The sequence below is a fragment of the Lontra canadensis genome, unplaced genomic scaffold (assembly GCF_010015895.1).
Source record: "Lontra canadensis isolate GAN:19392208 unplaced genomic scaffold, GSC_riverotter_1.0 scaffold72, whole genome shotgun sequence".
NCBI lineage: Eukaryota > Metazoa > Chordata > Mammalia > Carnivora > Mustelidae > Lontra > Lontra canadensis.
In genome coordinates this window covers 926,905-952,814 of record NW_022631066.1, presented here as the reverse complement: position 1 = coordinate 952,814, position 25,910 = coordinate 926,905, and the positions used below count along the sequence as shown (strand labels likewise).

Below are 25,910 nucleotides of genomic sequence, written 5' to 3'. Positions count from 1 at the left end.
AAAGCAAGCATGCAAACACAACGTAAGGATGCGCCACACATTCAGAAAAGGGCTAGCCTTTCAGAAATCAAACTGGAGAATTTGCAACGCTATTAATTACAACTGCCTGTTTTCTTAAAAGACGGAGACACACCAGTTTTTCCGCCCAGCCAATTAGAGATAGCCCTGGCTTCTAAAATCTTCCCCATTCAAATTTTATGATCTTCCAGCATTTGACAGGTTAAATGGCCGCCTTACAAATCTCAGCAAAAGAACGTTTTGATCTTTTGCCAGAGTGAGGGTGAAGATATTAAAAATCTTAACCAAATAGATTTTTACTGTAAGCACAAGTTAAATGTGACATACCGAGCAGTGTCTTGTCAATGAATGATTACCTAGTCCTTAAAAATAAGCCATTTTGATAAATTAAGTTCTAAGCCATATTTGAATATTTAAAATATTCAAATATTTCAAATATTTGAATATTTAAAATTCAAATATTTCAAATATTTGAATATTTAAAAATAAGAGAAAACATGCATGTTTAAATTAAGCATGAAAAGTAAAGGCACGAAAATATGAAAAAAAGTAATTCATCTTTCTGTATATAATTTTTATTTTTTATTTTAAACTAATGCAAAATTATAGTGCACACATTTATTTGGTCTCTTTTTACTTACTGGGAGGAGGCATTTCTCTATTACTAACAGGCAGGCATGCAGCTCAAATTCTGTTTTATCTATTATTTATGAAACTATCTAGCAATGTATTTCAAAACTTCAAAATAACTGAAATTAAAGACAGACACGCAATAAAACAGAACTAAATGATAGTAACTGAGGACTAGGTCAGCATCTGAGACACTGAGGTGTGGTATCATGTTACATATCCTCCCCTAATCAAAACAAGCTTAATTCACATCCATCATTATATCCTGTCTTTGCGTTAGACATCTAAGCTTGCAAAGCTCAAGTGCAGCCACACACACAACAGCAAAGTCCCAGGGAAAGAAAGAGGGTGAGATACTTTAAAAAAAAAAAAAATCCACATATAGGTAGATGTTATTATGTTTTAACACCAGTTATGCACAGGATTCAAAAGAAACCAAACATAAAAACAAAAAAATAAAGAAAACCAGATATCACAAACACAGTCCACAAATTAGTAAGATTAACATCACACTATGGAGGGTTTCTCTAAGCAAACTGACAGTTTTAATAGGTTGGCTTATTACAAATTTCTATAGAACATAACTTTAAAAAAAAAGCAAGGAAATGGCTTCTGTGCATTTCTTACCAGAGCTGTGACATCCTTTGTAAACTGTAGCTAGCAGAAAATAGGAAAACATAGTAGAAGCTGCTTACTGATATAAAGACAGAATCATGTTGTCATATTGATGCTAGAAACAGCAAGCTAAAAATACATCTATACTGATTACTCTGGAAGATACCAAGAGAAGTAAAGGGCAGTGGAGCATAAAGGATAACTTCAGTATCCTTCTGAGCATCTTTTTCTCGGGCTTTTATCTGGTTCTTATTTGGGCTGTCTACCATTTCTGAAAGCAAAATACGTGTGGTGACAGGCTTTCCTAACGGCTATTTCCTTCACTCGGCACTGCTGTGTGATGATGCGCTCCAAAGCTTCCCTTCCACGGGAGCAACATTGATGTCTCTCATCTCCCCTGAGCTTCTTCCAGCTCTGCTTCCAGATGACGAAACGAATGCTATCATGCATTTAAAATAGTACAACCTCCTCCTTCCCCTGTAAAGCAGAGCACCACCACAAGCTGTCAGCTGACTGCAGCTGTCTGGACACGATGATTGGGAGAGAAAGGATGACTGTTGGTTAAGTACGTTAAGTACGTTTCACTCAAAAATTCAGATCTTTTCCTGTACCTTCTGTCCTGGGTTACTGGCTTAAGATAATGATGACTGGGTGGACATAAAAATACTACTTCCAGAGGAATTCTTTAAAACTGATAGTGAATATTAGAGAACATAAGCCAGGATGCGTGGAAAAGCTGAATGAGTAGATTCAAGAAAGCACGCATGCTGTGATATATTTAAGGCACGAATATAGTCAAAATACACATTTTGAGTTATATGCCACTGACATATGACTGTCTTTTTGATGCTGATTATATTTACACCAAGACTTTTCCACGCCAGGAAGATTGTATCTGGATGAGTGAACACTCTGGGACAGTATTTCCCACAGTGTGTTTGTGCAATTTTATTACGCATCACCCAGAAGGGAGGAGGAGAGAGTGCTCTCTCTGCTCCATGATGTAGCGAAGGACTGACTGGCAGGCTTCCCGACTCCTCAAAACCTCTCCTGCATTCGTGTACGTTGTTAGACTCAAAGGGAAATGACAAGCTTATTCGGCCACAGAACCCATTTTTTTCTAAGGGGTTTTTATACAACTAGAAATTTCTGCTGGGAAGTACTGTTTTAGAACTAATAATTTAGAGATACTGCCTTTATTCAAATTTGGGGATAAGGAAGGTATATGACAGGAACAACGAAAAACCTGAAAAGATATCTGGCATACTTCGAACATCTCTAAGATTCCTATATAACAGCTCTAAATACTAAATAGCCCATGTTTGTGGGTCCTCATTTCTGATTACTCATTTCTGAGTAAAGTTATGCCAAGTGGGTCCTCACATACACACACAGGAACCATGCATTAACAGCAGACTAACTAAATAGAATATTCTACGCAGACAGTATTCTAACGTAAGCAGATATAATTGAGATGAATAAAACATAAATTCATTCAAGAGCATGACTGAATTTCCTTATTCTCATAGTTCGTGAGCAGTAAAAAACAGCCTGTTTATCTGTTTAAAAGTTCCTCATTCTCAGGGCACCTGGGTGGCGCAGTCAGTTGGGGGACGGACCCTTGGTTTCGGCTGGGGTCATGAGATCGAGCCCTCAGTTGCACTCAGCGCAGAGTCTGCTTAAGACTCTCTCTTTCCCTCTGTCCCTACCCCTGCCCCTGCTCTTGCTCTCTCTCTCTCTCTCTCTCTCTCTCTCGAAAAAAAATCTTTAAAAAAAATTAGTCTGACTCTTGATTTCGGCTCAGGTCATAATCTCAGAGTTGTGAGATGGAGTCCTGGGTGGGCTGGGCATGGAGCCTGCCTAAAATTCTCTCTCTCTGGCAGCGCCTGGGTGGGCTCAGTGGATTAAAGTCTCTGCTTTTGCCTCAGGTCATGATCTCAGGGTGCTGGGATCGAGCCCCGCATCGGGCTCTCTGCTCAGCAGGGAGCCCACTTCCTCCTCTGTCTCTCTGCCTGCCTGTCTGCCTACTTGTGATCTTTGTCTGTCAAATGAATAAATAAAATCTTAAAAAAAAAAAAAAAATTCTCTCCCTCTGTCCCCGGCCTGGCTTACTCCTTTCTCTCTCTCTCAAAAGCAAAAAAAGAATTCTGCATTTGCAGTTAAAATTGTAAAGAGCATATTAAATAAAATTTAGTATTAACGGTCTGGATCTTGATTGTATGTACAGTTATCTAACAGTAACTTAGTCCCAAAATAATCTTCAAGCTCGGTTTTAGTGGAGTTGCATCAAAATCACTATTATCATGCCTGTTACTATTATAATACTATTATTATTGCATAATTATTGTCAAATAAATGGTAAAAACAAACAAAAAAACCCCACAAAAAAACCCCTGCAGAGTAGCTAAGTTGGTAAGATTGAAATTCCTCCCTACCGTTTCACCTTCAACAGGCTGACCTATTAATTTAATACCATTTTTACTTACGATAAAATAAAAAATAATTACATGTCTGTCTATCTAATAAAATACATTCCAAACATGCCACTGTGGGGTGTGGGAAAAGGGGAGAGTATGCCTACTATATAGCTTTCTAAATTATTTGTAACTTTTCTATCAAGCACGAAACTATTCTTATAATTATTTAAAAACTGATTTTAAAACAAAGCAAACACAAACTTGCAAAATATGAAAGAACCCTCCAGAACTCCTACTCTTGCTTCCCTACTCAAGGCAGGACCACCTTCATGCACACTTGACAAATGGTTACCTAATTTTAAATGCAATATATATTGATTATGGAACTTAATGTTATATATATTATATATAATATATACACATAATAATTATTTTGAAAGTAATTCTAATAAATCTTAAGAAAAACTTTAATTAAAATACATTTTCCAATTTATATGACATATTTACAGAGTGGCAGAGCACTGGACTGAGAGTCCAGAGATGAGTTAGAACAAGAGCTCTGGCACTTACCAACAGGGTGACTGTGTTAAGCCACTTAAGTCCTCACCTGTACCCAATGGCAGAAAGGACTATGGTCCAGCTGAAAGTCACATGCTTTAGTCTCGGACCCGCCTCAGGTCACACGCTGGTGCCACTGCTTTCTTTCTGTCATCCTAGAAAAGCTGTTTAGCCTTGCTGTGTCTGACACAGAACAGCACAAAGCAGGCTCAGGGTGCCCCGGCCAAACACTAGACACACCCAAGAATCTCTACAGCTATCAGAGCCGATCAGCTGAAAACTCAGCTTTGAGTCCATTGAGTCAGTTGCTTAACAATAATGTTATGATGGGTTCACTGAAAAGAACGGCCAGCTCTCGTTCTACCGTAAGCCCATTCGAGGAAGGGTTTTCTTTAGTCAGCATCACTATTTAGGTGACTTGATGGGTGGTGGCTATTTATTTTATTTTATTTATTTATTTATTTCAGGGAGAGAGAGAGAGAGAGGGAACGGGGGGGGGGGGGGGGAGGGGAAGAAAGCACAGCAGACTCCCCACTGAGCAGGGAGCCCAATGGGGGGTTGGATCCCAAGGACTCTGAGATTATGACCTGAGCTGAAGGCAGATGCTTAACCCCCTGAGCCATCCAGGCGCCCCAAGGTGGTGGCTATTTCATTTATGCACAGCCAACATTTGAAAGGGTGAGGAAACCATTCTGTTTCTTTGAAAATGGAACAGAAAGTGTTTTATTTTGTAGTAATACCTTAAAAACATGAAACTGTCTAAGATATCAGAGTCTAAAATATTGTTGTAAAATACAAAAATGACTAAAAATGAACGTAATATACTACTCACACTGTTAATCTAGAAAATATATGTTGATTTAGCAAATGAGGCTGCCAAGAACAGGAGCATTATTACCAGCACTAGTGTGGTACCAGAATGAATTATTCTTAATCTTACTTCATGTTTTTCAATATTATACCACAATCATCTGTAAGTAGAAATTTATTATTATATACTTATCCTTACACAAGTCAAACTTTAAACCAAATTCAATTTTCCACGCCGCCTCTCAAAGAGGAGCTGAGCACCTCTAGAACTGTCTGGTGCACATTCCATTTCAGGGAAGGAAAAGTCCCGGACACACGGTCCCACCGTTGTCCAGACTGACACATGTAAACTACGAGAAGCCTCCGCTTGAGTAAACCACATTCACAACGGCCGGAAAAGTGTTCGTGTTTACTTTTTCTTTACGATGAATATTCAACCTCACAGTACATGTCTTTAAAAGCGCATCCTATGGGTAACAGACCAACATAAGTACTGAAGGCCCTTACAGAACATCTTAACCCTAGAATCTGTTAGAGGGAAGAATTTCTGCATATGGTTTTGGAAATCCCAGATTCTCTTTGTGTTGTATAATAGCCTTAAAAAAATGACTCTCATAGATGTCCCAGCTAACACCACTGATGCAGAAAAGAAGTTTCCGAGTCCTAATGTCCTTTAGGAACGATGTGTAGTGGGCATTAATTACATACACTCCTCTGATTGTCTTGTGAATTACAGTGCGCTCAAATATGAATGAAGGCTGGGGTTAAAAGCGAGATTTTCTTGTATCATTGAGAGCATAATCTTGTAATGCTTGTAATCTCTTAAGATTTAGAATAATTCAAATAACATGTTTGAAAAACAAATGTTGTCACAATTTTACTAGACCCCTTTACTAATGAACTCAGAAGATGTGTGTTTGTGCCACTCAAGCGAGCCAATTTTTTCCCGTGTTTGCAACACGTTGTATTTTGCCTTTGTTTGAAATAAATATATCTTAACTAAAACATAACACAACAGACGAATTAACCTTCTCTCCCACTGATCACGAAATTAGACAATGCTTCCTTCCAGGGCCGCTGCTCTTCATCGACCACACAGCGGGCTGCGATGGCAGTTCTGGGCTTGATTCCTGCCCTAGGAGCTCAGGACAGTGCCAGCCGTGCTGTGAAATGAGCACTGTTGTAAGCAGCATCCCACCGGTGCCTTCAACTCGGCAAGGCAAGAGTCCAGTGAAGATGAGCAAACAGTCCTATTTGGGAAGCGCATTCTGCCTTTGAGTCATTGGATTGCCAATGAGGATTCAAGGTAAAGCCTCCCCACACCTGTGCCTCCTCTCCTAGTCCTTTGTGTAGGAGGAACACCAGAGTCGATTCCCTCATCTATTTCTAATCTGGTGACTCCCGCTGCCTTCAGTGGTTATGTCTGAGGCTCTCTATTCTGCTGATTTATCAGGGCAGGTACTCTACAACCAGCTCTCTATGCCCAGGAAAACACACCCCAGACAGCTGCACCTTCTTGAGATTCCCCAATGCCATAATTCATTAGCCCTAAAATCAGCCCTCCCCTGATAGTCCATTAGCCCTAAAAAGCCATTCCTCAATAAAATCCACATGCTTTGAAAACACAAAGCGGATCTCCATGGATTTCAGTTCATTATATTTTACATCAGTACACTGAATCATCAGGATCAGCTTTAATGTTATTTCTGTGAAAAAATGTTTGCAGATTACTTAGAATTTATGTTGAACTAAAGTCAAACTAATGGCTTACCCAAAAAAAACCATGACTACGATTTCCATTCCCACCACAAAGATTCCTTGAGTTCCCTGTTGTACTTGAATTAAAAAAAAAAAAAATTATTTGCTAAAAAGAATTTAAAAAACACAATTTTCAGTGGCCACTGCCATTTCTTAGTTCGAGTGGTCAGCTTTCAGGTGTTATTTCAAAGGTTTTGCTCATGCTGTTTTATTCTACTGAACAAAAGGCAACTGAAGAAAAGTATTATTTTCTTGAATGGAATTTTATGTATGTTACTTTCTTTTTACTTTCAGCAATTTTTAAGCTCAACAAAGGAGTCAAGGATTCTATCCATTTTCTTTCTAAAAATGAGGAAAAAATTTAGGCTAAATGTTAAAATCTTCAGTATAGTTTCATTTCCTCTTGAAGACCCTGACAGACTGCTCCCTTACGGTACAGACTCGTTCACTACGAACCCTACTTCTAATAGAATGAACTGATGCTGTTCCAAAACTGCTTGGTGGGTTAATTTACAAACAGTCATACATATTGAAAAATTAAGAAATGGCTTTCATAAAATTTCTATTCTCATCAGAAAAAAAAGAGATTCTAATTCCTGGGGATATACACGTGTACCTTGAGCTTTGGCTTCTGCTCAAAGGACTACCTAGGATGTGACATCGGGGCAAACTCATTAGGAATCTCATTCCAAATGGCAACAACAGAAGCTCACTGTCAAACCCATAAAACATTCTTATGTCACTTAATTGTAAAAACTGTCAATAGCTCTTTGTTTGTTCATTTGTCTTTTGGTAAAATGTCGAGAATCCCAGACTCTGCTAAATGAACCAGAGGATTTTTTTTTTCCCCCAGAATCTTATATTCAGTCCCCCTCCATTTTTAAAGGATCTTTATTAACATTTGAGACTATAGAACAATGCATATTTGAGTAAATAAAACTTACCACTTGGAGAATGTCTTCATCTTTTGGCATAACACTAAGTTCTAATGTTGTATCACTGAAATTGAGCATAAAAATTATTTTAGGGGAGGTGAAAGTGTATCGAAAAGACATAAAAAAAGATGGTTTGCTCAGAAGGATTTTTTAAACTTGCTTATGAGTTTAATTTTTTTTTAGCCTTTATTTTTCAAGCCTAAATCATTAAAATAAAAAGAAGTCACTTTCATATATAAAGCTAATCATGAATGAAAAGAACACATACTGACATAAGTTTGAACTATTCTTAAGTAGGCAAGTCTTCTTTATAACATGTTTCTAATTTAGGAACATGAAGTATATTACTTATACTCCTGGAATAAAACTCCTAAGTATATATTTATTTACTATTTTAATTCAAGTCACAGAAAAAGCTGTAAATTTTTACCACATATTTTCACTATTTATAAAGTCAAAAATACATTCACATGGAAATAACAAAAGAACCCTCAAATTTAACATTTTAAGTAACATTAAATATCTAAATTTTGAAATAGTCCCTTTTGGCCTCAGAATTGAAGGGAACTGGAGTTCACCACCAAAACTATCAAAATGACTCATTTTAAAAAACTGTACAGCATCTCAACTATTTGATTTCTTCTCTGACTTAATTTTAGAGCCTTTACAGAAACAGCTCAAATTCTCACTTTGTTTTGGTACTACAAACTGTCCAGTTAAAAATGACAGAGAAGTTTCTCGAGGTTTAAAAAAGTACAAAGAGGTAAATTATACCAGTCTTGATCTGGAATTACATTTGGAAAACGCAAGGATAGTGGACTATCCCTGTTAAGTGAGTCAGTATCTAACTCAATTAGCTTTTTCTTCCCCCAATACAATCAAGAGATTAAAGAAACAACCAAACAACAAAAAAGAAAACAAAACCTAATAATTTTACTGGTGTCACTTTTTGTTAGATTTGAACCCTTATCAGGTTCATAAATGCTCAGAATAGTAAACCGTAAGAACCACAGGTTCAAATAATAATAAATATATAATAAATAATAATGAATATATAATAAATAATATATAATAAATAATAATAGATATGTAGGTACTTGTATTTCAATATTTGGAGTTGGTAGAAAATACAAACTGATGTTTAGATAAATTCTTCTACAAGGATACATTTTACATTAATACCCTGCAGAATCTCAATGGCTTTGTGCTGCGTTATCCATTTGTTACCAACTGTAGACAAAAGGAACACAATTGTTTAAAAGAAAATAAGATGATGAAAAAATAGTGTTTCTCTATGTTTCCAATTGCTTCATCAGCTAAAAAAAATCAAGACTATCATTCCAAAGTGTTATTACTCCAAAAGATAAACTGCACCAGTAACAAAAAAATTAATGTGGACTTTGAGGAAAACAAAGATTAAGTTATGGTTACTTTGGGAAAATATTATTTTTCAAGAAGAGATGTTTAACAAATACACTAAAAAAAATCCTTAAATTACAGGTTGATAAAACATATCAGTGTATCTATGATGATCTAAATTATTTTAAGGGAAAAAAAATTTGGGTGATCTCCCCACTGCCTCTGGGGTGGCCTTAAATCCTTCATTAGTTCCCTGTTTTCTCCAGTACTTAAGATCAAATAGGGATCGTTGTCAGGAGCACCTAGAATCCAACATTAGAGGGAAGATTTAAGATTTGCTTTCTCTGAGAATTTCATTATATATTAAAACAGTAAAAATACTCAAGAGAGCAATAAATCACAATCACATCATCTAATTATAAAAATGACAATGCATTAGGGCATTCATGTAAATAACTTAGATTATAGCATGAACTGTTTTAGACATCATTACAGGAACTTCATAAATGTCTTCAGAAAATAATGAACTTCAATTTAATTACAATGGGATGATCCAGGCAATGGGACCCCAGTCAAGCCCTGCTCTTGACAGGAATTCAACATGGTAACCACTTTGGCTTTCAATTTATTTATTTATAACTAAGAAAAATTTTCTCGGTGTGTGGTAAAAAGAGAGTAGGACTAAGTTATCTTTAAGGTCTCCCAGTTACTCTGTACATATTTATTTACTTTGAGAGCTCAAAAATGCTATCATTCTGTAGCACGTAGGCAGACAGATGAATTCAAAGAGAATTTCTTGCTGTCTTTGTTAAAACAAATGAATAAATTTGAGCCAGGAATATTACTCAATAAGAGTATTATTCAATAAGATATCAATAAAGATATCTGAGTAAGAGGTTTTAAAATAAAATATATGTGCATTTATTTATACTTTTATTATAATAAATTATAAATTTAATTGTCATTTCAAGCAAAAGTGAGGAATTTACGGTAAATCTAAAACATATTGCTTTTGGATTCTAAAGGACTTTAATCACAAATCTGAGAGATTTGTTGAAGCAAAGTACCAAGTAAGCTATAACCAGGTCCTTGTCCTTGACAATTCTCAAATGGTTGACCCACTTGAAGGGAAAGTCCCACAGCTCCGCATCCCATTGTAGGATATAGACAAGACTATACTGAATCTGCTTGCTTCGCTGAATTATAAATATCCATTTTTGGCCAAAATTAATCATGTTTTGAGAATCTTACCTGTTCTGAATTAAAGCAATTACTTGGGAATAGGTCTTTCCAATCACACTTTCTCCATTGACTTTTATAATTCGATCACCTTCAAAGAGGAGTAAAAAAAACACATGAGGAATTCCTTAAAGGTCATTTCTGACTACTTTTGAAATATTCCTTGAGTAAGTACTTATTTTCTATATATTCTTGCTCGCTGTTTTTTAAAGTGTCTTTCACAAACATGAATCTAAATTTTGATACATACAGCTTCTGATGAAATATAGCTATGTCTTAAGAGCCCTTGTCAATGATGAATTTAGAAACTCTAAAAGGTATCACTAAGTGACCATGGGTATACTCTTACGCCCCTATCATTTGTTTTCTCGGTTGCAGAACTCCTAGTTATTCCTCTGTCTATTCCGTCATTTCTATATGCTGTATTATAGCATATATGTTATATGTATATAACACATACATGTATATATATACACATACATATATACATACATATATACATATATAGCACATATGTTAAATATGCTATAAATAGTGCTATATTACAAAACTGAAATATGGGTATGCACATGGTTTTGACTTTATGTGTATTAACTTGTTCTTCATTTTAATAAAGAAAAGGGCATTTGGATTACCAATAAGAACTCAGGGGGGCAGAAAGGAAGAGACTGAGAGAGAAAAGATTAGGAAAAACTGGAAAATAGAAAAATAAAAAGTATCTTCTGTGTGCTTATCACAGTGTCTCCACATCTTCCTGACCTTGTGAGGCTTAGAATATACATGATACGTGCTAAGTAATGGAATCCCATATGGACGCTAATATACATATTACATATATGTTAATGAGATTGGAACGAGATTGGAATTATATATATGTTAATGAGATCGGAGATTGGAACCACGACAAAAGAGATAATTAACACATCCTAGTAAATCTTAGCAACGACATCCGCTGTTTACAGTATTTATAGCTGAAAACACTACATTTTATGTAAAAGGCAGTAAAACATAGTTTTTCACTAACTCCCACTTTAAATTACTTAATGTTCAAAAACAAAAGAGTAATTATTTTAGTGTGTGTATTAAATCTCTGCTCAGGTTTTATTAAAATCACATATCGCTGAATATTTTAGACTAGCTACCAGACCACAGCCAGGGAACCCTACGGAAGAAGCAGGGCTTGCCTCGCACTGGAGACCTAAGTCACTCTTCATAGTGCAAATCAATTAATTCACCTCTAGCAGATAAGGCACTTCGAGAACTTGGGAGATCTGAGATTGTTTTAGTTATGTCCGTAAATATCTTCATCATTTTGCTATTTTGTAATCCTTGTCAAAATTCAAAGTATGTTAAAACAGGTGCTTTTAAAAGGGCCTCCATGAATCCGTTATCTAAGTGGTAACCAAAAGTGCTACTAATTTATAATTTATATTAAGTTATTTCTGTCCAAACCCGCCCATTCGGGTATCAAAAAACAAACAGCTAACTAGGTCTCAAAAATAGTAATAAGTGATGTGAAGACACAGGAAAAAAAACATAAAGAAGGAGATAAAAATACAGAAAATGAAATATGGAAGAAGGGCGAAATGAAGTAGAAAAGAAATTTGAAAGTATTGTTTAAAGAAGAGTATCAGCACCTGTGCATAATCCAGCTTCAAAGGCAGGTCCTCCTTCTTTAACCTGTTTAACAAATATGGTATCCATTGGTTCCAAGCGATTTCTTTGTTTTCCTATGGGAAAGAAGAAGCCCAAAGCATGATTTTACTTCACTTTATTTCATTAAAATACCAAAATATAAAATGGTATTTTAGACAATTAAGCAAAGACTTTGAATGAAGTGCTAAACACATATTTCTGAATTTGGATGGTAAAATCATAATTTAGGTGTTTTCATTAATTCAGACATTATTTTTTTGCTTCTGTAACATAACCACCACCAAAATAGTAATGGTGTCCATTTAGTGGGTACATAATGTACGTAAATTACTACACTAAAGACTATACACACCCTGAGAGCTAATTTCCATAGCACGTAAGTGTTACTACCACTACTGCATAAAAGGGGAAACTGAGGCTAGGAGAGATTAAATCCTCCAGGGTCATATAGCTAGATTACACAGGCAGTACTCACTCTGTTGCTTGTTAACACTGTATTGTGCTAAGCACTAAGTTATAATTATGACTAAGACAGCCCTTTCCCTTCAGGGACTCTAGTGGGAGAGAGACATACAAACAAAAAACGGCACTACAGTAAAAAAAAAAATCCTAGCCAAATACGACATCATGGCAATGATGAGCACATAATCAACTCTGTAAGCCAATATTTCACAAATTGCTGTCCACGGATCGTCCGCATTAACACTGAATGTGCTTGGTAGACATCAGTGTTTCGGGGTTCAATCAGAAATCTGCTTTGCGGCGCCTGGGTGGCTCAGTCGTTAAGCATCTGCCTTTGGCTCCGGTGATGATCCCAGAGTCCTGGGATAGAGTCCAACACTGGGTTCCCTGCTCTGTGGGATGCCTGCTTCTCCCTCTCCCACTCCCCCCGTTTGTGTTCCTGCTCTCGCTCAGTCAAATAAATAAATAAAATCTTAAAAAAGGGAAGAAAAAAGAAATCTACTTTGTCAACAGGTCTCCCAGGTGATTCTTACATACAGTGACATATGAGAACAACCAACAGTTTCAGTAAAACAGAAGTCAAGGATGAGACGTCAAGGATGCCCAGATGAGAGGGCATTTAAGCTAAGCGATAAGCACCAAGATGAAGATCGTGGTGGGAGAAGCGCAGAGGCAGACAGTGGTTCTCAACGTGTGGTCCCCAGACCAGCAGCATTGACCTAACCAGGGAATGTGTTAGAAATGCTAATTCAGGGACTCCATCCCAGCTCTACAGGATCAGAAACTTAGGTGACTGTGAAGAGCATTCGGGTTTGGGAACCACTGAGACACAGCCCTGACTTAAAGAACATGACTGAGAAAGCAGATATATGTAGGGAGTAACAGAATAATACTCTTTAAACTGCAATGCTAGGCAGAAACATGGTGTATCACAAAGGTGGCTCCAAAGAAATTTCTTTAAAAAGGAATACACATCAGTCACTCCTTTTATATACTTATTTACTCTTTTGCATACTTGTTTACTTTACATACTATTTACTCTGAAAGCAGTCCTCTAAAGAAGCGAATGACTAACTCAATCACTTATAATGCAACAGGACATAGTGGAAATTGCTTAAGTTTTGGGGGTGTCTGTGTGTGTGTGTGTGTGTGTGTGTGTGTGTATGTTTAATAAGGCTTCATGCTGGGCGTGGAGCCCAACACAGGGCTTGAACTGATGACCCTGAGATCAAGATCTGAGCTGAGATCAAGAGGAGGATGCTTAACTGAGCCTCCCAGACACCCCAAATTGCTTGTTTTCAGAAGCCAGTAGATACAGATCCAAATCCTTGCTTCCCCACTTGACAGTCCAGGTGCAATTAAGTAAACATTTTTACTTTACTACTATTTTTTCTTCTGTAATATTAAGAGATAAGTATTCTATATTTTTACATCCTTGAAGAGTTTCTATGAAGACTAAATAAGATACCATGTGAAAGTACTCAGCACAGCACGTAACTGATTATGTCAGTTATAATTCCTCAATAAATGTACATTTCCACTCTTCATGGTGCTTAAATGAAAACTAGTGCCCTATTTTAAATCTTTAAGAATTAAAAACTTGTAAGGTAATAAAAACACACATGCAAAGTATCTATTATCCAATTTAAAAAACTGTAAATATGTATCAGACATCTTCCCAAAGAAACTTTATAGGGCCTTCTATATTCGGATGACATGAAAATATTACAAATCCTTTTGTCATTTCAGATTAGCTATGACAGAGAGCCATGACTGCTTTCTCTATGAAGCTTTGGAGGAAAAGAGAACTGATATTCATTAAATCCCTACTTACTATAAAGAAGAATGTCTTAATTCTTAAGAGATATTTGTTAAATTAGTTAGGGACTAATTGTTATCGTTATATTGCCGTATTATATTATTATATTTCTATAATTATACCTGCAACTTAATTTTCAAATGGTTGGAGGGAAAAAATAGACCAAGATACTCAGACCCCTGGATACACACACACACACACACACACACACACACACACATACACGTGGACAGATAGATAAAGCAAAGAGAGCAAAATGTTAATTGTCGAACCAAGATGGACAAGGACTTTGCTTTACTTCGAAAATTATAACGAAAAGCTGGGAGAAACTTCTTGTATGTGCCAGGCTTTATTTTTTTTTTTCATAGAATGTATCACTCACTACTTAAAATTGCCTTTTTATTTGCTTGCATTTTGGTGTTTGTCCCGCCCATTAAAATGAAGAGCAGGGATTTCTGTCGTGTTCTCTGATACCCATAGTACCTAGAGTGATGCCTAGCACAGAACAGGCATTCAATAAATATTCAATGAATGAATATATTTGTTATTTAGTTTAATTCTCATAATAAGCTTCAGGGTGGGCAACAGGATCCTAAGATTAACACTGTAAGTAGGAGGAGACAGACTAAGTAACTTAGGAAAAAGGTGGAGTCGCATTTGAACCCAGGTCTGAATCCAAACATGCGGTTCCCAGTTATGTCAAAATAATTTAACTACATACTCATTTGTCAAGCTTTACTGAATACAAGTAGACAGTCACTTATAATTACTCTGAATGGAAAAAAGTTTCAATATCAGTTGCTTAAAATGCAATTACTTTGGTAATCAGGATAGGTTTCTCTGTAGCCAACTCAACATTTACAAGAGTTGGCATTTAAAGAAAATTGTCTATTTTTTCTTAGCTAGAGATCTGAAGGTTTAGTAAGTTTTGTTGAATCAAGTCACTGCTTCCATGGATTTAGAAAATAATAGATTTATATAATAAAAGAGAAGAAACACTTTCCTCATTAATGTCTTCTAGTCTACTATGTCTGGAAGATGTACTTATATCTGAAAATATTAAATCTAAATGACATTAATGAAGTCTATAAAAAAAGTTAAAAGTTGGCTGGGTGGCAATGCAGTCAATTCTGAAAATTCTGATAGAAAATTTCACTTATGCAAAATAGACATAGTCCAAAATAATTGTTTTAATTTCTATAAAAGAAATATTAATTCCGCAATGATTGCCATTATAAAATCAGAGACACTGTACCATTGACAAATCTTTCAATACACTACACCTGAAAACATTTGAAGGTGGAACAGATTAAAATAGGGGCCAATCTTACAACAAGAACTATCACATCTGCTGAGAATTATACTTTTGATTCTTGTTGTCACTTTCCTCTCTGAACTTTCTCTAAACTCTGACTTGCTATTCCTGCCTAGATATTATCCAATTCCTCTGGACAACACAAAATTGGTATCCCTTAAATACTTCTTTTTAATTTTCATATTCCTTGACTGTCTTGAGTTAAATGCTTGGCTCATTAATTTTAAGGCGTGTCTTTTCTTAAGGGGAACCTCTTACACTGCTGGTGGGAATGAAAGCTGGTGCAGCCAGTCTGGAAAACAGCATGGAGGTTCCCCAAAAAGTTAAAAATAGAGCTACCAAAAGACCCAGCAATTGCACTACTAGATATTACCCAAAAGAAACAAACATAGTGATTTGAAAGGGCACATGCACTCCAAGGTTTATAGCAACAAAGGCCACAATAGCTAAAATATGGAAAGAACTCAGATGTCCACTGATAGATGAGTGGATAAAGAGGATGTAGTGTATATATACAATGGAATCTTACTCAACCATCAAAAGAATGAAATTTTGCCATTTGCAATGACACAGAAGGAACTAGAGGGTATTATGCGAAGGAGAAAAATAAGTCAGTCAGAGAAAGACAAAATATCATATGATTTCACTCATATGTGGAATTTAAGAAACAGAGCAGATGAACACAGGGGAAGGGAAGGAAAAATAAAATAAGATGAAAACAGAGAGGGAGACAAACCATAAGAGACTCTTAACTACAGGAAACAAACTAAGGGCTGTTGGAGGGGAGGTGGGTGGAGGAATGAGGTAACTGGTTGAAGGGCATTAAGGAGGCACTTGAAGGAATGGGCACTGGGTGTTCTATGCAACTGAAGAATCACTAAATTCTACCTCTGGAACTAATACAGTATATGTGACCTGCACTGAATTTAAATAAAAAAGTTAAAAAAAAAAGAGTGTCTTCTCTTTGTAAGTCACACAGAGAAAGACAAATACCACAGGGTTTCATTTATTTGTGGAATCTAAAGAACAACACACAAACAAAAAACATAAAATTCAGAGATAAACTGGGTGTTGCCAGAGGGGAGGGAGTTTGGGGGATGGGTGAAATAGGTGAAGAGGATTAAGAGGTAGAACCTTTCAGTAATAAAGTAAATCATGGCGATGAAAAATGCAGCACAGAAAATGTAGTCAATAATACTGTCATAACTCGTGTGGTGACAGATGGTGACCACACTTATTATGGCGAGCATTTTGTAATGTATAGAAATGTCAAATCACTATGCCATACACTTGAAACTAATATAATATTCTGTTAGCTATACTTCAATTAAAATTTTTTTAATTAAAAAAAGGATAATTTTAAAAAGTGCCTTCTTTTTAATATATTCTACTGGTACTGGAAATCAAAAATATCAAATTTAAGATTGTGTTATTCCATCTCTTCTGTCTTTAATTTTTTAAGTCAATAATTTCAGGATGTGGCAAAACTAAAAGTCTGATCCTGAACGGTGGTAATTCACAAGGAAAAATGATTCTTTACTTCCCTATATTATCATCTGGCAGGGCCAGATAGCTTCCCTGGCAATTCTTAGTAAAAATCTCTTTTAATTCTACATCTGTGTTTTATAATATCTCCTTTTTTTGAGAACACATAGGAGTGATTCAAAGAAGAACACATAGGACATAATGCAAAGAACTGTTAACACCTTATTCAAGTGTCATTTCCTTGACCTTGTCAAAAGAAAAGGAAAATGTGTCTTTATAGCAAACACACATAAATCTTTCTACATTTGAGAAAAGGAATAAAGACAACAATCTGAATAATCTAAATGGTTAAATGATGGCAGCTAAAATGACCAGGCAGAGAAAATGTCCCATTTTATGCTATTTAACATGCAATCAGTAAAGACTTAAACAAGAAGACAAAGATGGCTTATATGAATTTACTTGAAGTTGAATATTACTTTGAAATCGGGGGGGGGGGAACACATACTTTTACATTATGGCAAATAAAATCAGTTGGGAGAAAAATAATGAGTGAAAAACAAATAAACAAATAAGTAACGTGTAGGTAGTAGTTGCCATCCAAATATTGGATAAATATCCAGGGAGATGTGACTTCTATCAATATCCAGGATAATGCAGTAGTTAACAGCTTGGGCCTTTTATACACATTACATGGTTTAAAATCCTAGCTTTGCCATTTATTTTCCAGGGAGGGTTATCAAATGTTGCAAAAACTAGTTGTCTCTCAGAAATTCAATTTAATTGGGCATCCTGTATTTTATCTGTAACCTTACCTCCGAGTGATTTTAGAAAAATGATTACTTGTTCTAGTTAACTCCTCTGGATAATGAGGATGAGGGTAATATAGTCCCACCTGGCAAGGTTGTTGTGAGGATTAAAAGAGATAATCCATTAAAATGCTTATATAATGTCTAATATAAAAAGGTATTTAATAAGCATTATTACAGTGCTCGTCTGATAATAAACCTTTAGAAGGTTTACATACGGATCAGGGATAAATGAGGCCGGAGTGCGTGTTACTCTGCAAATGCTTAATCAAATACTGGTTGAAGGATGATCTCTACAAGTGTTAACTGTCATAATGTGAGGAAATTGAGGAATATAAATCAAGACTAAAGAACTCTAAAGAGAAGAAGGTGGACAAAAGTAAGAAACTGTACTAAACAAATTCCAGTAACTCTGATATGAATTACATAACCTGTTTTCAAAGAAACTGGTGTCAAAACCAGATGGCCGATAGGTTGTCAGTGAAGAAAGATTATTTAAATCTGTATGACCCTCTTTTTTTAGAGAATACTAATGTCAAAAATCACTGGCAACATTTAAATTATTTCAAAATCTAAACTTAGAATAAAAGCAAACAGACTCAAGCAAATGGATTATTTTAAGAAGTGACAATTTAGGGGCAGGGGGTGGCTCAGTCAGTTAAGTGTCTGCCTTTGGCTTGGATCACGATCCCAGGGTCCTGGGATCCAGGCCTGCAACTCAGCATGGAGCCTGCTTCTCCCTCTCCCTTTTGCCCCTCCCCTGAACTTGTGCTTGTGCGCTCTCTCTCTCTCTCTCTAATAAATGAAATCTTTAAAAAAAAAAAAAAGAGGAGGGGATAATTTTGAAATATGCCACTTTTATTATAAAGAGGACCCTATAATGAATACCCACAGAGAAATAGGTAGGTATAAGTCAGAGATTCCTACAGTTCTGGGGATAAGAGGAAAATATTTCTTAACAGAGTGAAAAAATAGATACTTTATACAAATAAATTCCATCCCATGTTTTAAACAAAAACAAAGGAACAGAAAATAATGGCTGTCACTGAGATAAAGCTTTTTAAATTCTTCTGAGCTCTTGAAGATGCTACTGAACAATTTTTTAAAAAATGGAACCAATCTTCTCTTTTATAATGACAGTTAACTTTTTAAGGTATTCTTTTAATTGATTTCTTCGTTGTTAAAAAAAATAATCTATGTACGAGAAAACCACTGAAATTAAACTGTGCTTCACATGAAAGTTATATAAGCCTTGGAAGAAGGACACTCTTCACAAAAGCGGAAAACTAAAGTGATATTTCATATAATGGAGCATTAAAGCTCCAAGCGTTAATTATTTAAAGAAAATCAATTAAATAGCTTATTGAAATTGATGTTTAGTTTTCAGACCAAATATAAGTGAAACCACAATGTAGATTGAAATCAATATCAAAGTTAAATCTAAATAATGAAAAATGACCTCAACTTTTTTTTGATGGGTAATAGATTGCCACAGGAAAAAAAAAAATTAGGGCACAAATAAGAATTTATTGACCAAAAGTTAGGAATTAAGAATCTTTTAAGGCAGAAAATAAATGGGGAGAGATAAACACCAAACTCGGGCTAGTGATTACCTTTGGGAAAGGAGTGGTATAAAATGGCCTTATCCATACTTATAATCATTTATGTCTCAGGTGTGGGGGAACGTGGGGGGTTAGGACTGGGGGGAAAGATGTAAAATATTAACATGATAAAGATAGGTAGCAAGTATTTGGAAGACACACTTTCCCCTATATTTTGTTTATCTGAAATATTTCATAACTGTTTTTTAATTGTTGAAAACAAACTTCTAATCTTCATTTTGGGGGTTTGGTTTGCTGAGGGCATACAAAATTATCCTAAGAGCTTAACAGAGACACACTGTCTAACAACCAAAAACCCATATATATCGTTATGAAGCAGCATCCAATTTAAGAAGACTGGTATGGCAGGGCTGCCTGGGTGGCTCAGTGGGTTGAGCCTCTGCCTTCGGCTCGGGTTATGATCTCAGGGTCCTGGGGTCGAGTCCCGCATCGGGCTCTCTGCTAGGCGGGGAGCCTGCTTCCTCCTCTCTCTCTCTCTGCCTACTTGTGCTCTCTCTCTGTCAAATAGATAAAATCTTTAAAAAATAAATAAATAAATAAATAAATAAATAAATAAAAGACTGGTATGGCAGATTATTGGGTACTCTCCATTTCCTTTGGTTATGGCAGAAGCACTAATTAAAAAAATATATATATGCCAGTTTATTAAATCTAGGTATTCCCAAATTCCTAATAAAGATGCTCTCACTTCCTGAGTGATGACTAACACTTTAAAATTGCATCTCCCAAGCCTCTAAACTACAGCTCCAACAATTATGAGCTTCAAACCCCAAATTCCAAAAGCCTCTGGACATTGTAGAATACCGCCTGTTGGATGTTGGATCTCAGTCAGATTCTATCTGTTAGAAGCAAACACATATTCTCTACTCAACCTGGTCTTCAAGTAATATCAGATGGAACAAAATGAAATTTTAAAAATCTGTTAAATATTAAAAAGCAGACCATATTCTCACTTAATCATGACAAACTTTCTTTCAACCCACACCCAGCTAATTATTTTTGCTTGCTTTTTATTATGGAAAATGTCTGGTATACACAAAATTAGACAAAACAGAATCAATCCCATGAATATAACAAATAATCAAATTTTGTCAATCTTATTTCACTCCTGCTTACTTTTTTCCCCTAAAGTGTTTTCTTTTATTTCTTTTTTTTTTTTAAAGATTTTATTTACTTATTAGACACAGAGAGCGAGATCACAAGTAGGCAGAGAGGCAGGCAGAGTTGTGGGGGAAGCAGGGCCCCTGCTGAGCAGAGAGCCCAATGCGGGGCTCGATCCCAGGACCTGAGATCATGACCTGAGCCAAAGGCAAAGGCTTGACCCACTGAGCCACCCAGGAGCAACCCCCCCCAGAGTGTTTTAAAGCAAATCCCAGATATCATGTCAATTCATTCACAAATACTTGAAGATTTCTCTATTTGAGAGAGAGAGTGTGGGGTAGGGGGAAGTGGCAGAGGAAAAGGGAGACAGAAACTCAGAGAGACCCCATGCTGTGTGTAGAGCCCGACGTGGGACTTGATCTCATGACCCTGAGATCAGACCTGGGCCTGATGCTTAACTGACTGTGCCACCCACGCACACCAGCCCCCCTTTTAAGGTTTATTTATTTATTTGAGAGAGAGAGTGCAGGGACATCTGTAAATACTCCAGGTACTTCACTATGTATCTCCAAGAAATAGGAACTTTACTCTTTCTTAAGGAAAGATAACAAAACACTCCCATAGTTCTCCATAGTATGTGGTATTCTCCACAGTGGATGAGGATAAACGGACATTCCACATACCAGTGAGATCATATGATAGCTGTCTTTCTCTGACTGACTTATTTTGTGCAGCATAATACCCTCTGTCTAGTTCCATCCACATCATTGCAAATGGCAAGATCTTGCAAATGGCAAGATCTCAAATGGAATTTGAGAAACAAGGCAGAGGATCGTAGGGGAAGAGAAGAAAAAATGAAATAAGATGAAACCACAGAGAAAGACAAACCATAAGAGACTCTTAATCTCAGGAAACAAACTGAGGGTTGTTGGGGGCATGGGAGGGGAGAGACAGGGTGGCTGGGTGATGGACACAGGGGAGGGTATGTCCTATGGTGAGTGCTGTGAATTGTGTAAGGCTGATGATTCACAGACCTGTGCCCCTGAAACAAATAATACATTCTATGTTAATAAGATAAAATAAAATAAAATTTTGAGTTAAAAAAAGAATAAACTGAACAAACAAACGTAATCTTGCCTTCTATCTTCCTCTTCCTGAATGACTACTTAACATTAATGAAAAGCAACATGCCATGATGTAGAAAGGACAGCACCAAAAGTTATGAATTAAATTTAGAAAGGCTTCACTTGTGAAATCACAACAAAACCCTAAATTGTTTCCCATCAAGTTAACCATTCCCAGTGGAATGCTCTGCCTACGTGTTCAAATTCAGTGAGGTCACAAAGGCAGGAGAACGTACACTCCGTGAAAAACTCCAGCACGCAGAACAGCGCCTGGCACATAGTAGATGATCAATAAGTATTTACTGCCGACTTATTCAAATTACAGCCTTGGAAAATGTCAATGGTAAAACTGCCCAAAACCAAGCTGGAGATTTGTTTTAGGAACCAAAGCTACTGTACTGCCACTGATCTGCAGTCTCCCTGAAACAGTAGAAGGGAAATGGGGCCACTTAATAGTAGTTTGAGGAAAATACCACTAGGTGTCAGACATGAATCAAAATATTCTGGCATGATAACCTACTCGGGCAAGAAAGACGCTGGCAGAGTGTTATTCGTTCAACAAATATTTACTGAACTCCTAAATGTGTCTGGGTCCAATTATCTTGCAATGAACAGAACAGTTCTGGGATGTGCCTTCTGGAGTACTTGAAGCTTACGCAGCATCATTTTTTTCTCTCTCTCTAAAGTTTCAGGAATTTCACAAAGTATGTCTCACGTTTGGATTCACAGCCCTGCCATTGCTGTTGTTCTGGATTTTAACTTCTCTGCAAACCAGGAAGTTTGTTATGGTGTCCTAACCACAAGCAACTATCCTCCCGTCTCTGACCCTACCATTGCTGGACCCCTGAACTATTTCAACTTGCTCTCAAGACCTTCCACCTCCTTTAGCCCTCCCTATCCTTCAAGGCCTAGCAGTCTCCCTCCAGAAATCACTTTCTTTCTTACTAAGATCACCCATAGCTCAAAATTTCAACAAGATCCACCAGCAACCTCAGCCTCTTTCCTCCCTCGACCTTTCCAAGCATTCAGTTTGCCAGTCTCCAACTATGGAGAATTCCATCCACATGCCCACTCCGTTCCTCTTCTTGTCCTGGTATTTTGGTTGAATAAAATTGCATAACCTCTAACCCACTCATTTATAGTTCCCAAGTTCAGCTAAGTTCTTGATATTGCTCATTAACGTCTCTTGCTTATGTTTTAATCCCCATTCTCTCAAGGTTGCTTTTTCAAACTTCTAATGATCTTCTTGAACTCTCTGTCCCACCTTGATTTCCTCACACTATCTGGATAGCCTTGTCTCTGGCATCAGTGTACCTCAGTGGCTGTATACCTCAGTGGCTGTATCCCTCTCTCTGCCCATCCTTGCTTCCTCTTCTTCTACCTCAAGTAAGGATTGAGTTACCAGCCTTCTTCAGGACCCTGTTTCCTTCCCAGTCCCCTCTCATGTGCAAAACTTCAGCCAACCTCTGTTCTTCTCTCCACTGGACAGACATACATGTTCTGAGAGAGAGACCAAAGCTTCCCAAACTTAAAAGAACAGCAAAACGTCTCCCTGTCCTTCCAGGTAGCTATCATTTCTTATTCTCCTTTCCTTCCTTTTCATACTTCTTGAAGAATAGTCTATACTCTCATTTCTTTACTTCTAAGTTTAGGGATTGTCAGACACTAGCAAGTATCCCCTCCCAGCGTGAAACTTCCCACCCACCCAATTCCCATCCTCATCCGGTTTCCCTGCTCTAACTTATGCTCCAACCCACTGACACTTAGTTTCCGGATCCCCTCTGCTCACTGTACCGAAGTTATTCTCAGTAACTTAACCAATTTGCTACTGGTCAAATTGGCTCTATCATTACCCTTTTTAGTCCCCATCCAAATGAAATTTCTATGACAAATGGTAAGTCACCCACCCCCCACCCTTAAAAACGATAGCCCCTCACTTAGCAAGTCATCAACTCCTCCTGGTTGTCTCCATACCTTCCAAATCTTATTCTCAGACTTCCTTTCTGATTCTTCTTTCTCTGACCTTCTTAGATGTTACCTTCCCAGGGTCCTATCTTTAATCTGTGTTTTCATGCTCTCTGGGCATGGTTTCCTTTATGTCTAGGACTTAGCTACAGCATATCTAATACATCCAAGTTTTTAACTAGGTACTGAACATTCTACAGGCATCTGAAATGCAACTTCTCCCAAACTAATCCCATCTCCCCAGGGGAAGGAGGTGGATATGTTTCTCCTCCAGAATCCCACGGTTAACGGCCTCTCCATCTATCTATTCATTCCTGCCAGAGAAGCTAAGTATAAGTTCACAAACATCCTGAGTTGGTGACATTAAAAACCATTCCCAAGCCCTGCCAGCAACTCTGGGCAAATATAACTTCCATATCTCTGAAATCTATTCTAGAACACTGGCTTTCCCTTTTTTTTTTAAAGATTTATATTTACTCACTTGACAAAGAAAGAGAGAGAGCACAAGCAGGAGGAGCAGCAGGCAGAGGGAGAACCAGATTCCCCACTGAACAAGAAGCCTGATGCAGGACTCGATCCCAGAACCCTGGGATCATGACCCAAGCCAAAGGCAGACACTTAACCTACTGAGCCACCCAGGTGTCCCTCCTTCCTTCTGATGAAATCCTCGTCATCTGTCAAGAGCACAAAGAACATTCCAGAGACCCCTTCCCTGGCTCTCCGGAGAGGATTCCCGGTGCTGTGGTCTGGCTGCACATATGTGATTCTTCTACACTTTCCTCCTCCATCAGAGTGGGGGCTTCTTGAATCCAGGGCCCTCACCTTACAGAGATGTTTGTTAAATGTACACATGCCAGGAACTGCTCTGGGTTTTAGGCCAATAAAATAAAGTTCCTGTTCTATATTCCAACTGAGGAAGAAGATGTTCAACAAGTGATAAGCAGTAGGAGAGGTGGTGATAAGCATCAGGGAGAATAATAAGCAGAAAAGGAAGGGGGGAAAGGGGAAAGAGCGAGAGGCAGGGCGATAAGACTATTTTCTTTTTCTTTCTTAAAAAGATTTTATTTATTTAGTTCAGAGAGAGGGAGCACATGCAGGAAGAGGTAGAAGCAGGCTCTCTGCTGAACAGGGAGCCCAACATGGGGCCCGATCCCAGGACCCTGGGATCACAACCCAAGCCAAAGGCAGACACTTAACCTACTGAGCCACCCAGGCGCCCTGACATGGTCAGGCAAGTCCTCTCTAACAGGTGACGCAGGAACACCTACCTGAAGAAAGCCAGGTTAGAGGCCCTACTGCTCTCTTCCCAGCAATGAGATTAGGGACTTGCTTGTGGCAGTGACTCAACAAATATTTGCTAAGTGAATGAATTAATAACAGGAAACATTATTTCTAGATTTAACATATGTAGCATTTCTATGCAAATATTTCTGTTCTGGAAAATTATGTTAGACTTTGAAAGCAGGGACCATAACTATCACAATTAACTTAATAACTGCATCTATGAATTACGTATTTTGAATGTAGACTAGGTGAAGAGCAATGAGGGGAAAAAAATGGGACTAAGCAGCCAGATGGTGTCTGTGATCAAGCTCTTATGTCATGCAGCAGCTGGGAAAAGAAAGCTCAAATCACCTAATTACCTGGTCACCTCTGCAACATTTTCTGTAGAAAAGTTTTTCCAGAGGACAGCCTAGAACATTACTACTCTGGTCATGTACTTTCCTTGACTTTTTCACCTTTAGAGCTCTATCTCTAATTAAACTGTCTGAGACCCTAAATTCCATATTTCTTAAAGGTTTTAGAACACTTCCAGAAACTCTTAAAATTGCATTTATTTTCTTGACTGCCAAAGTAACTTCATGCCATTCAAAGTCTTAAACCAACTCCAAAAAATTGGATTTCTGACAGTGCCTACTTAATCCAATCAAATTCCTTTCACTTTAGATTACTGTGAAAATGGTTTTCTGGAACTTTTAAAGTGAAGTTGGATTTTTTTTTTTTTTAACCTCTCATCTAACTTGACCACCTGACCAGTGTATTTTCCGAAGAGGTTTCCCAAATTCCTACTAAAGGCCAGGATTACTCTATTTTTGTTCCTACTGCCCCAGCTTACACATTTAGCAGCTACGTGAAATAAGATCGCTAAATTTAAAATATATCTGATGCTTTGTGTTAAAAGGGAGGAAGGTGAAAGAAAGGAAGGAAGGCAG

The 25,910-nt window shown here is 37.2% G+C and overlaps 1 protein-coding gene across 1 annotated transcript in view; it reads right to left on the bottom strand.

Annotated features, from left to right (window-relative positions):
• Positions 1-25,910, bottom strand: part of ARHGAP21 (Rho GTPase activating protein 21) — a 133,061-nt gene that overhangs the window by 36,917 nt on the left and 70,234 nt on the right. Inside the window, 4 exon segments of the mRNA XM_032880808.1 lie at positions 1,276-1,305; positions 7,751-7,805; positions 10,352-10,430; positions 11,977-12,069. Of these exon segments, the coding sequence (XP_032736699.1) occupies positions 1,276-1,305; positions 7,751-7,805; positions 10,352-10,430; positions 11,977-12,069 (257 nt within the window).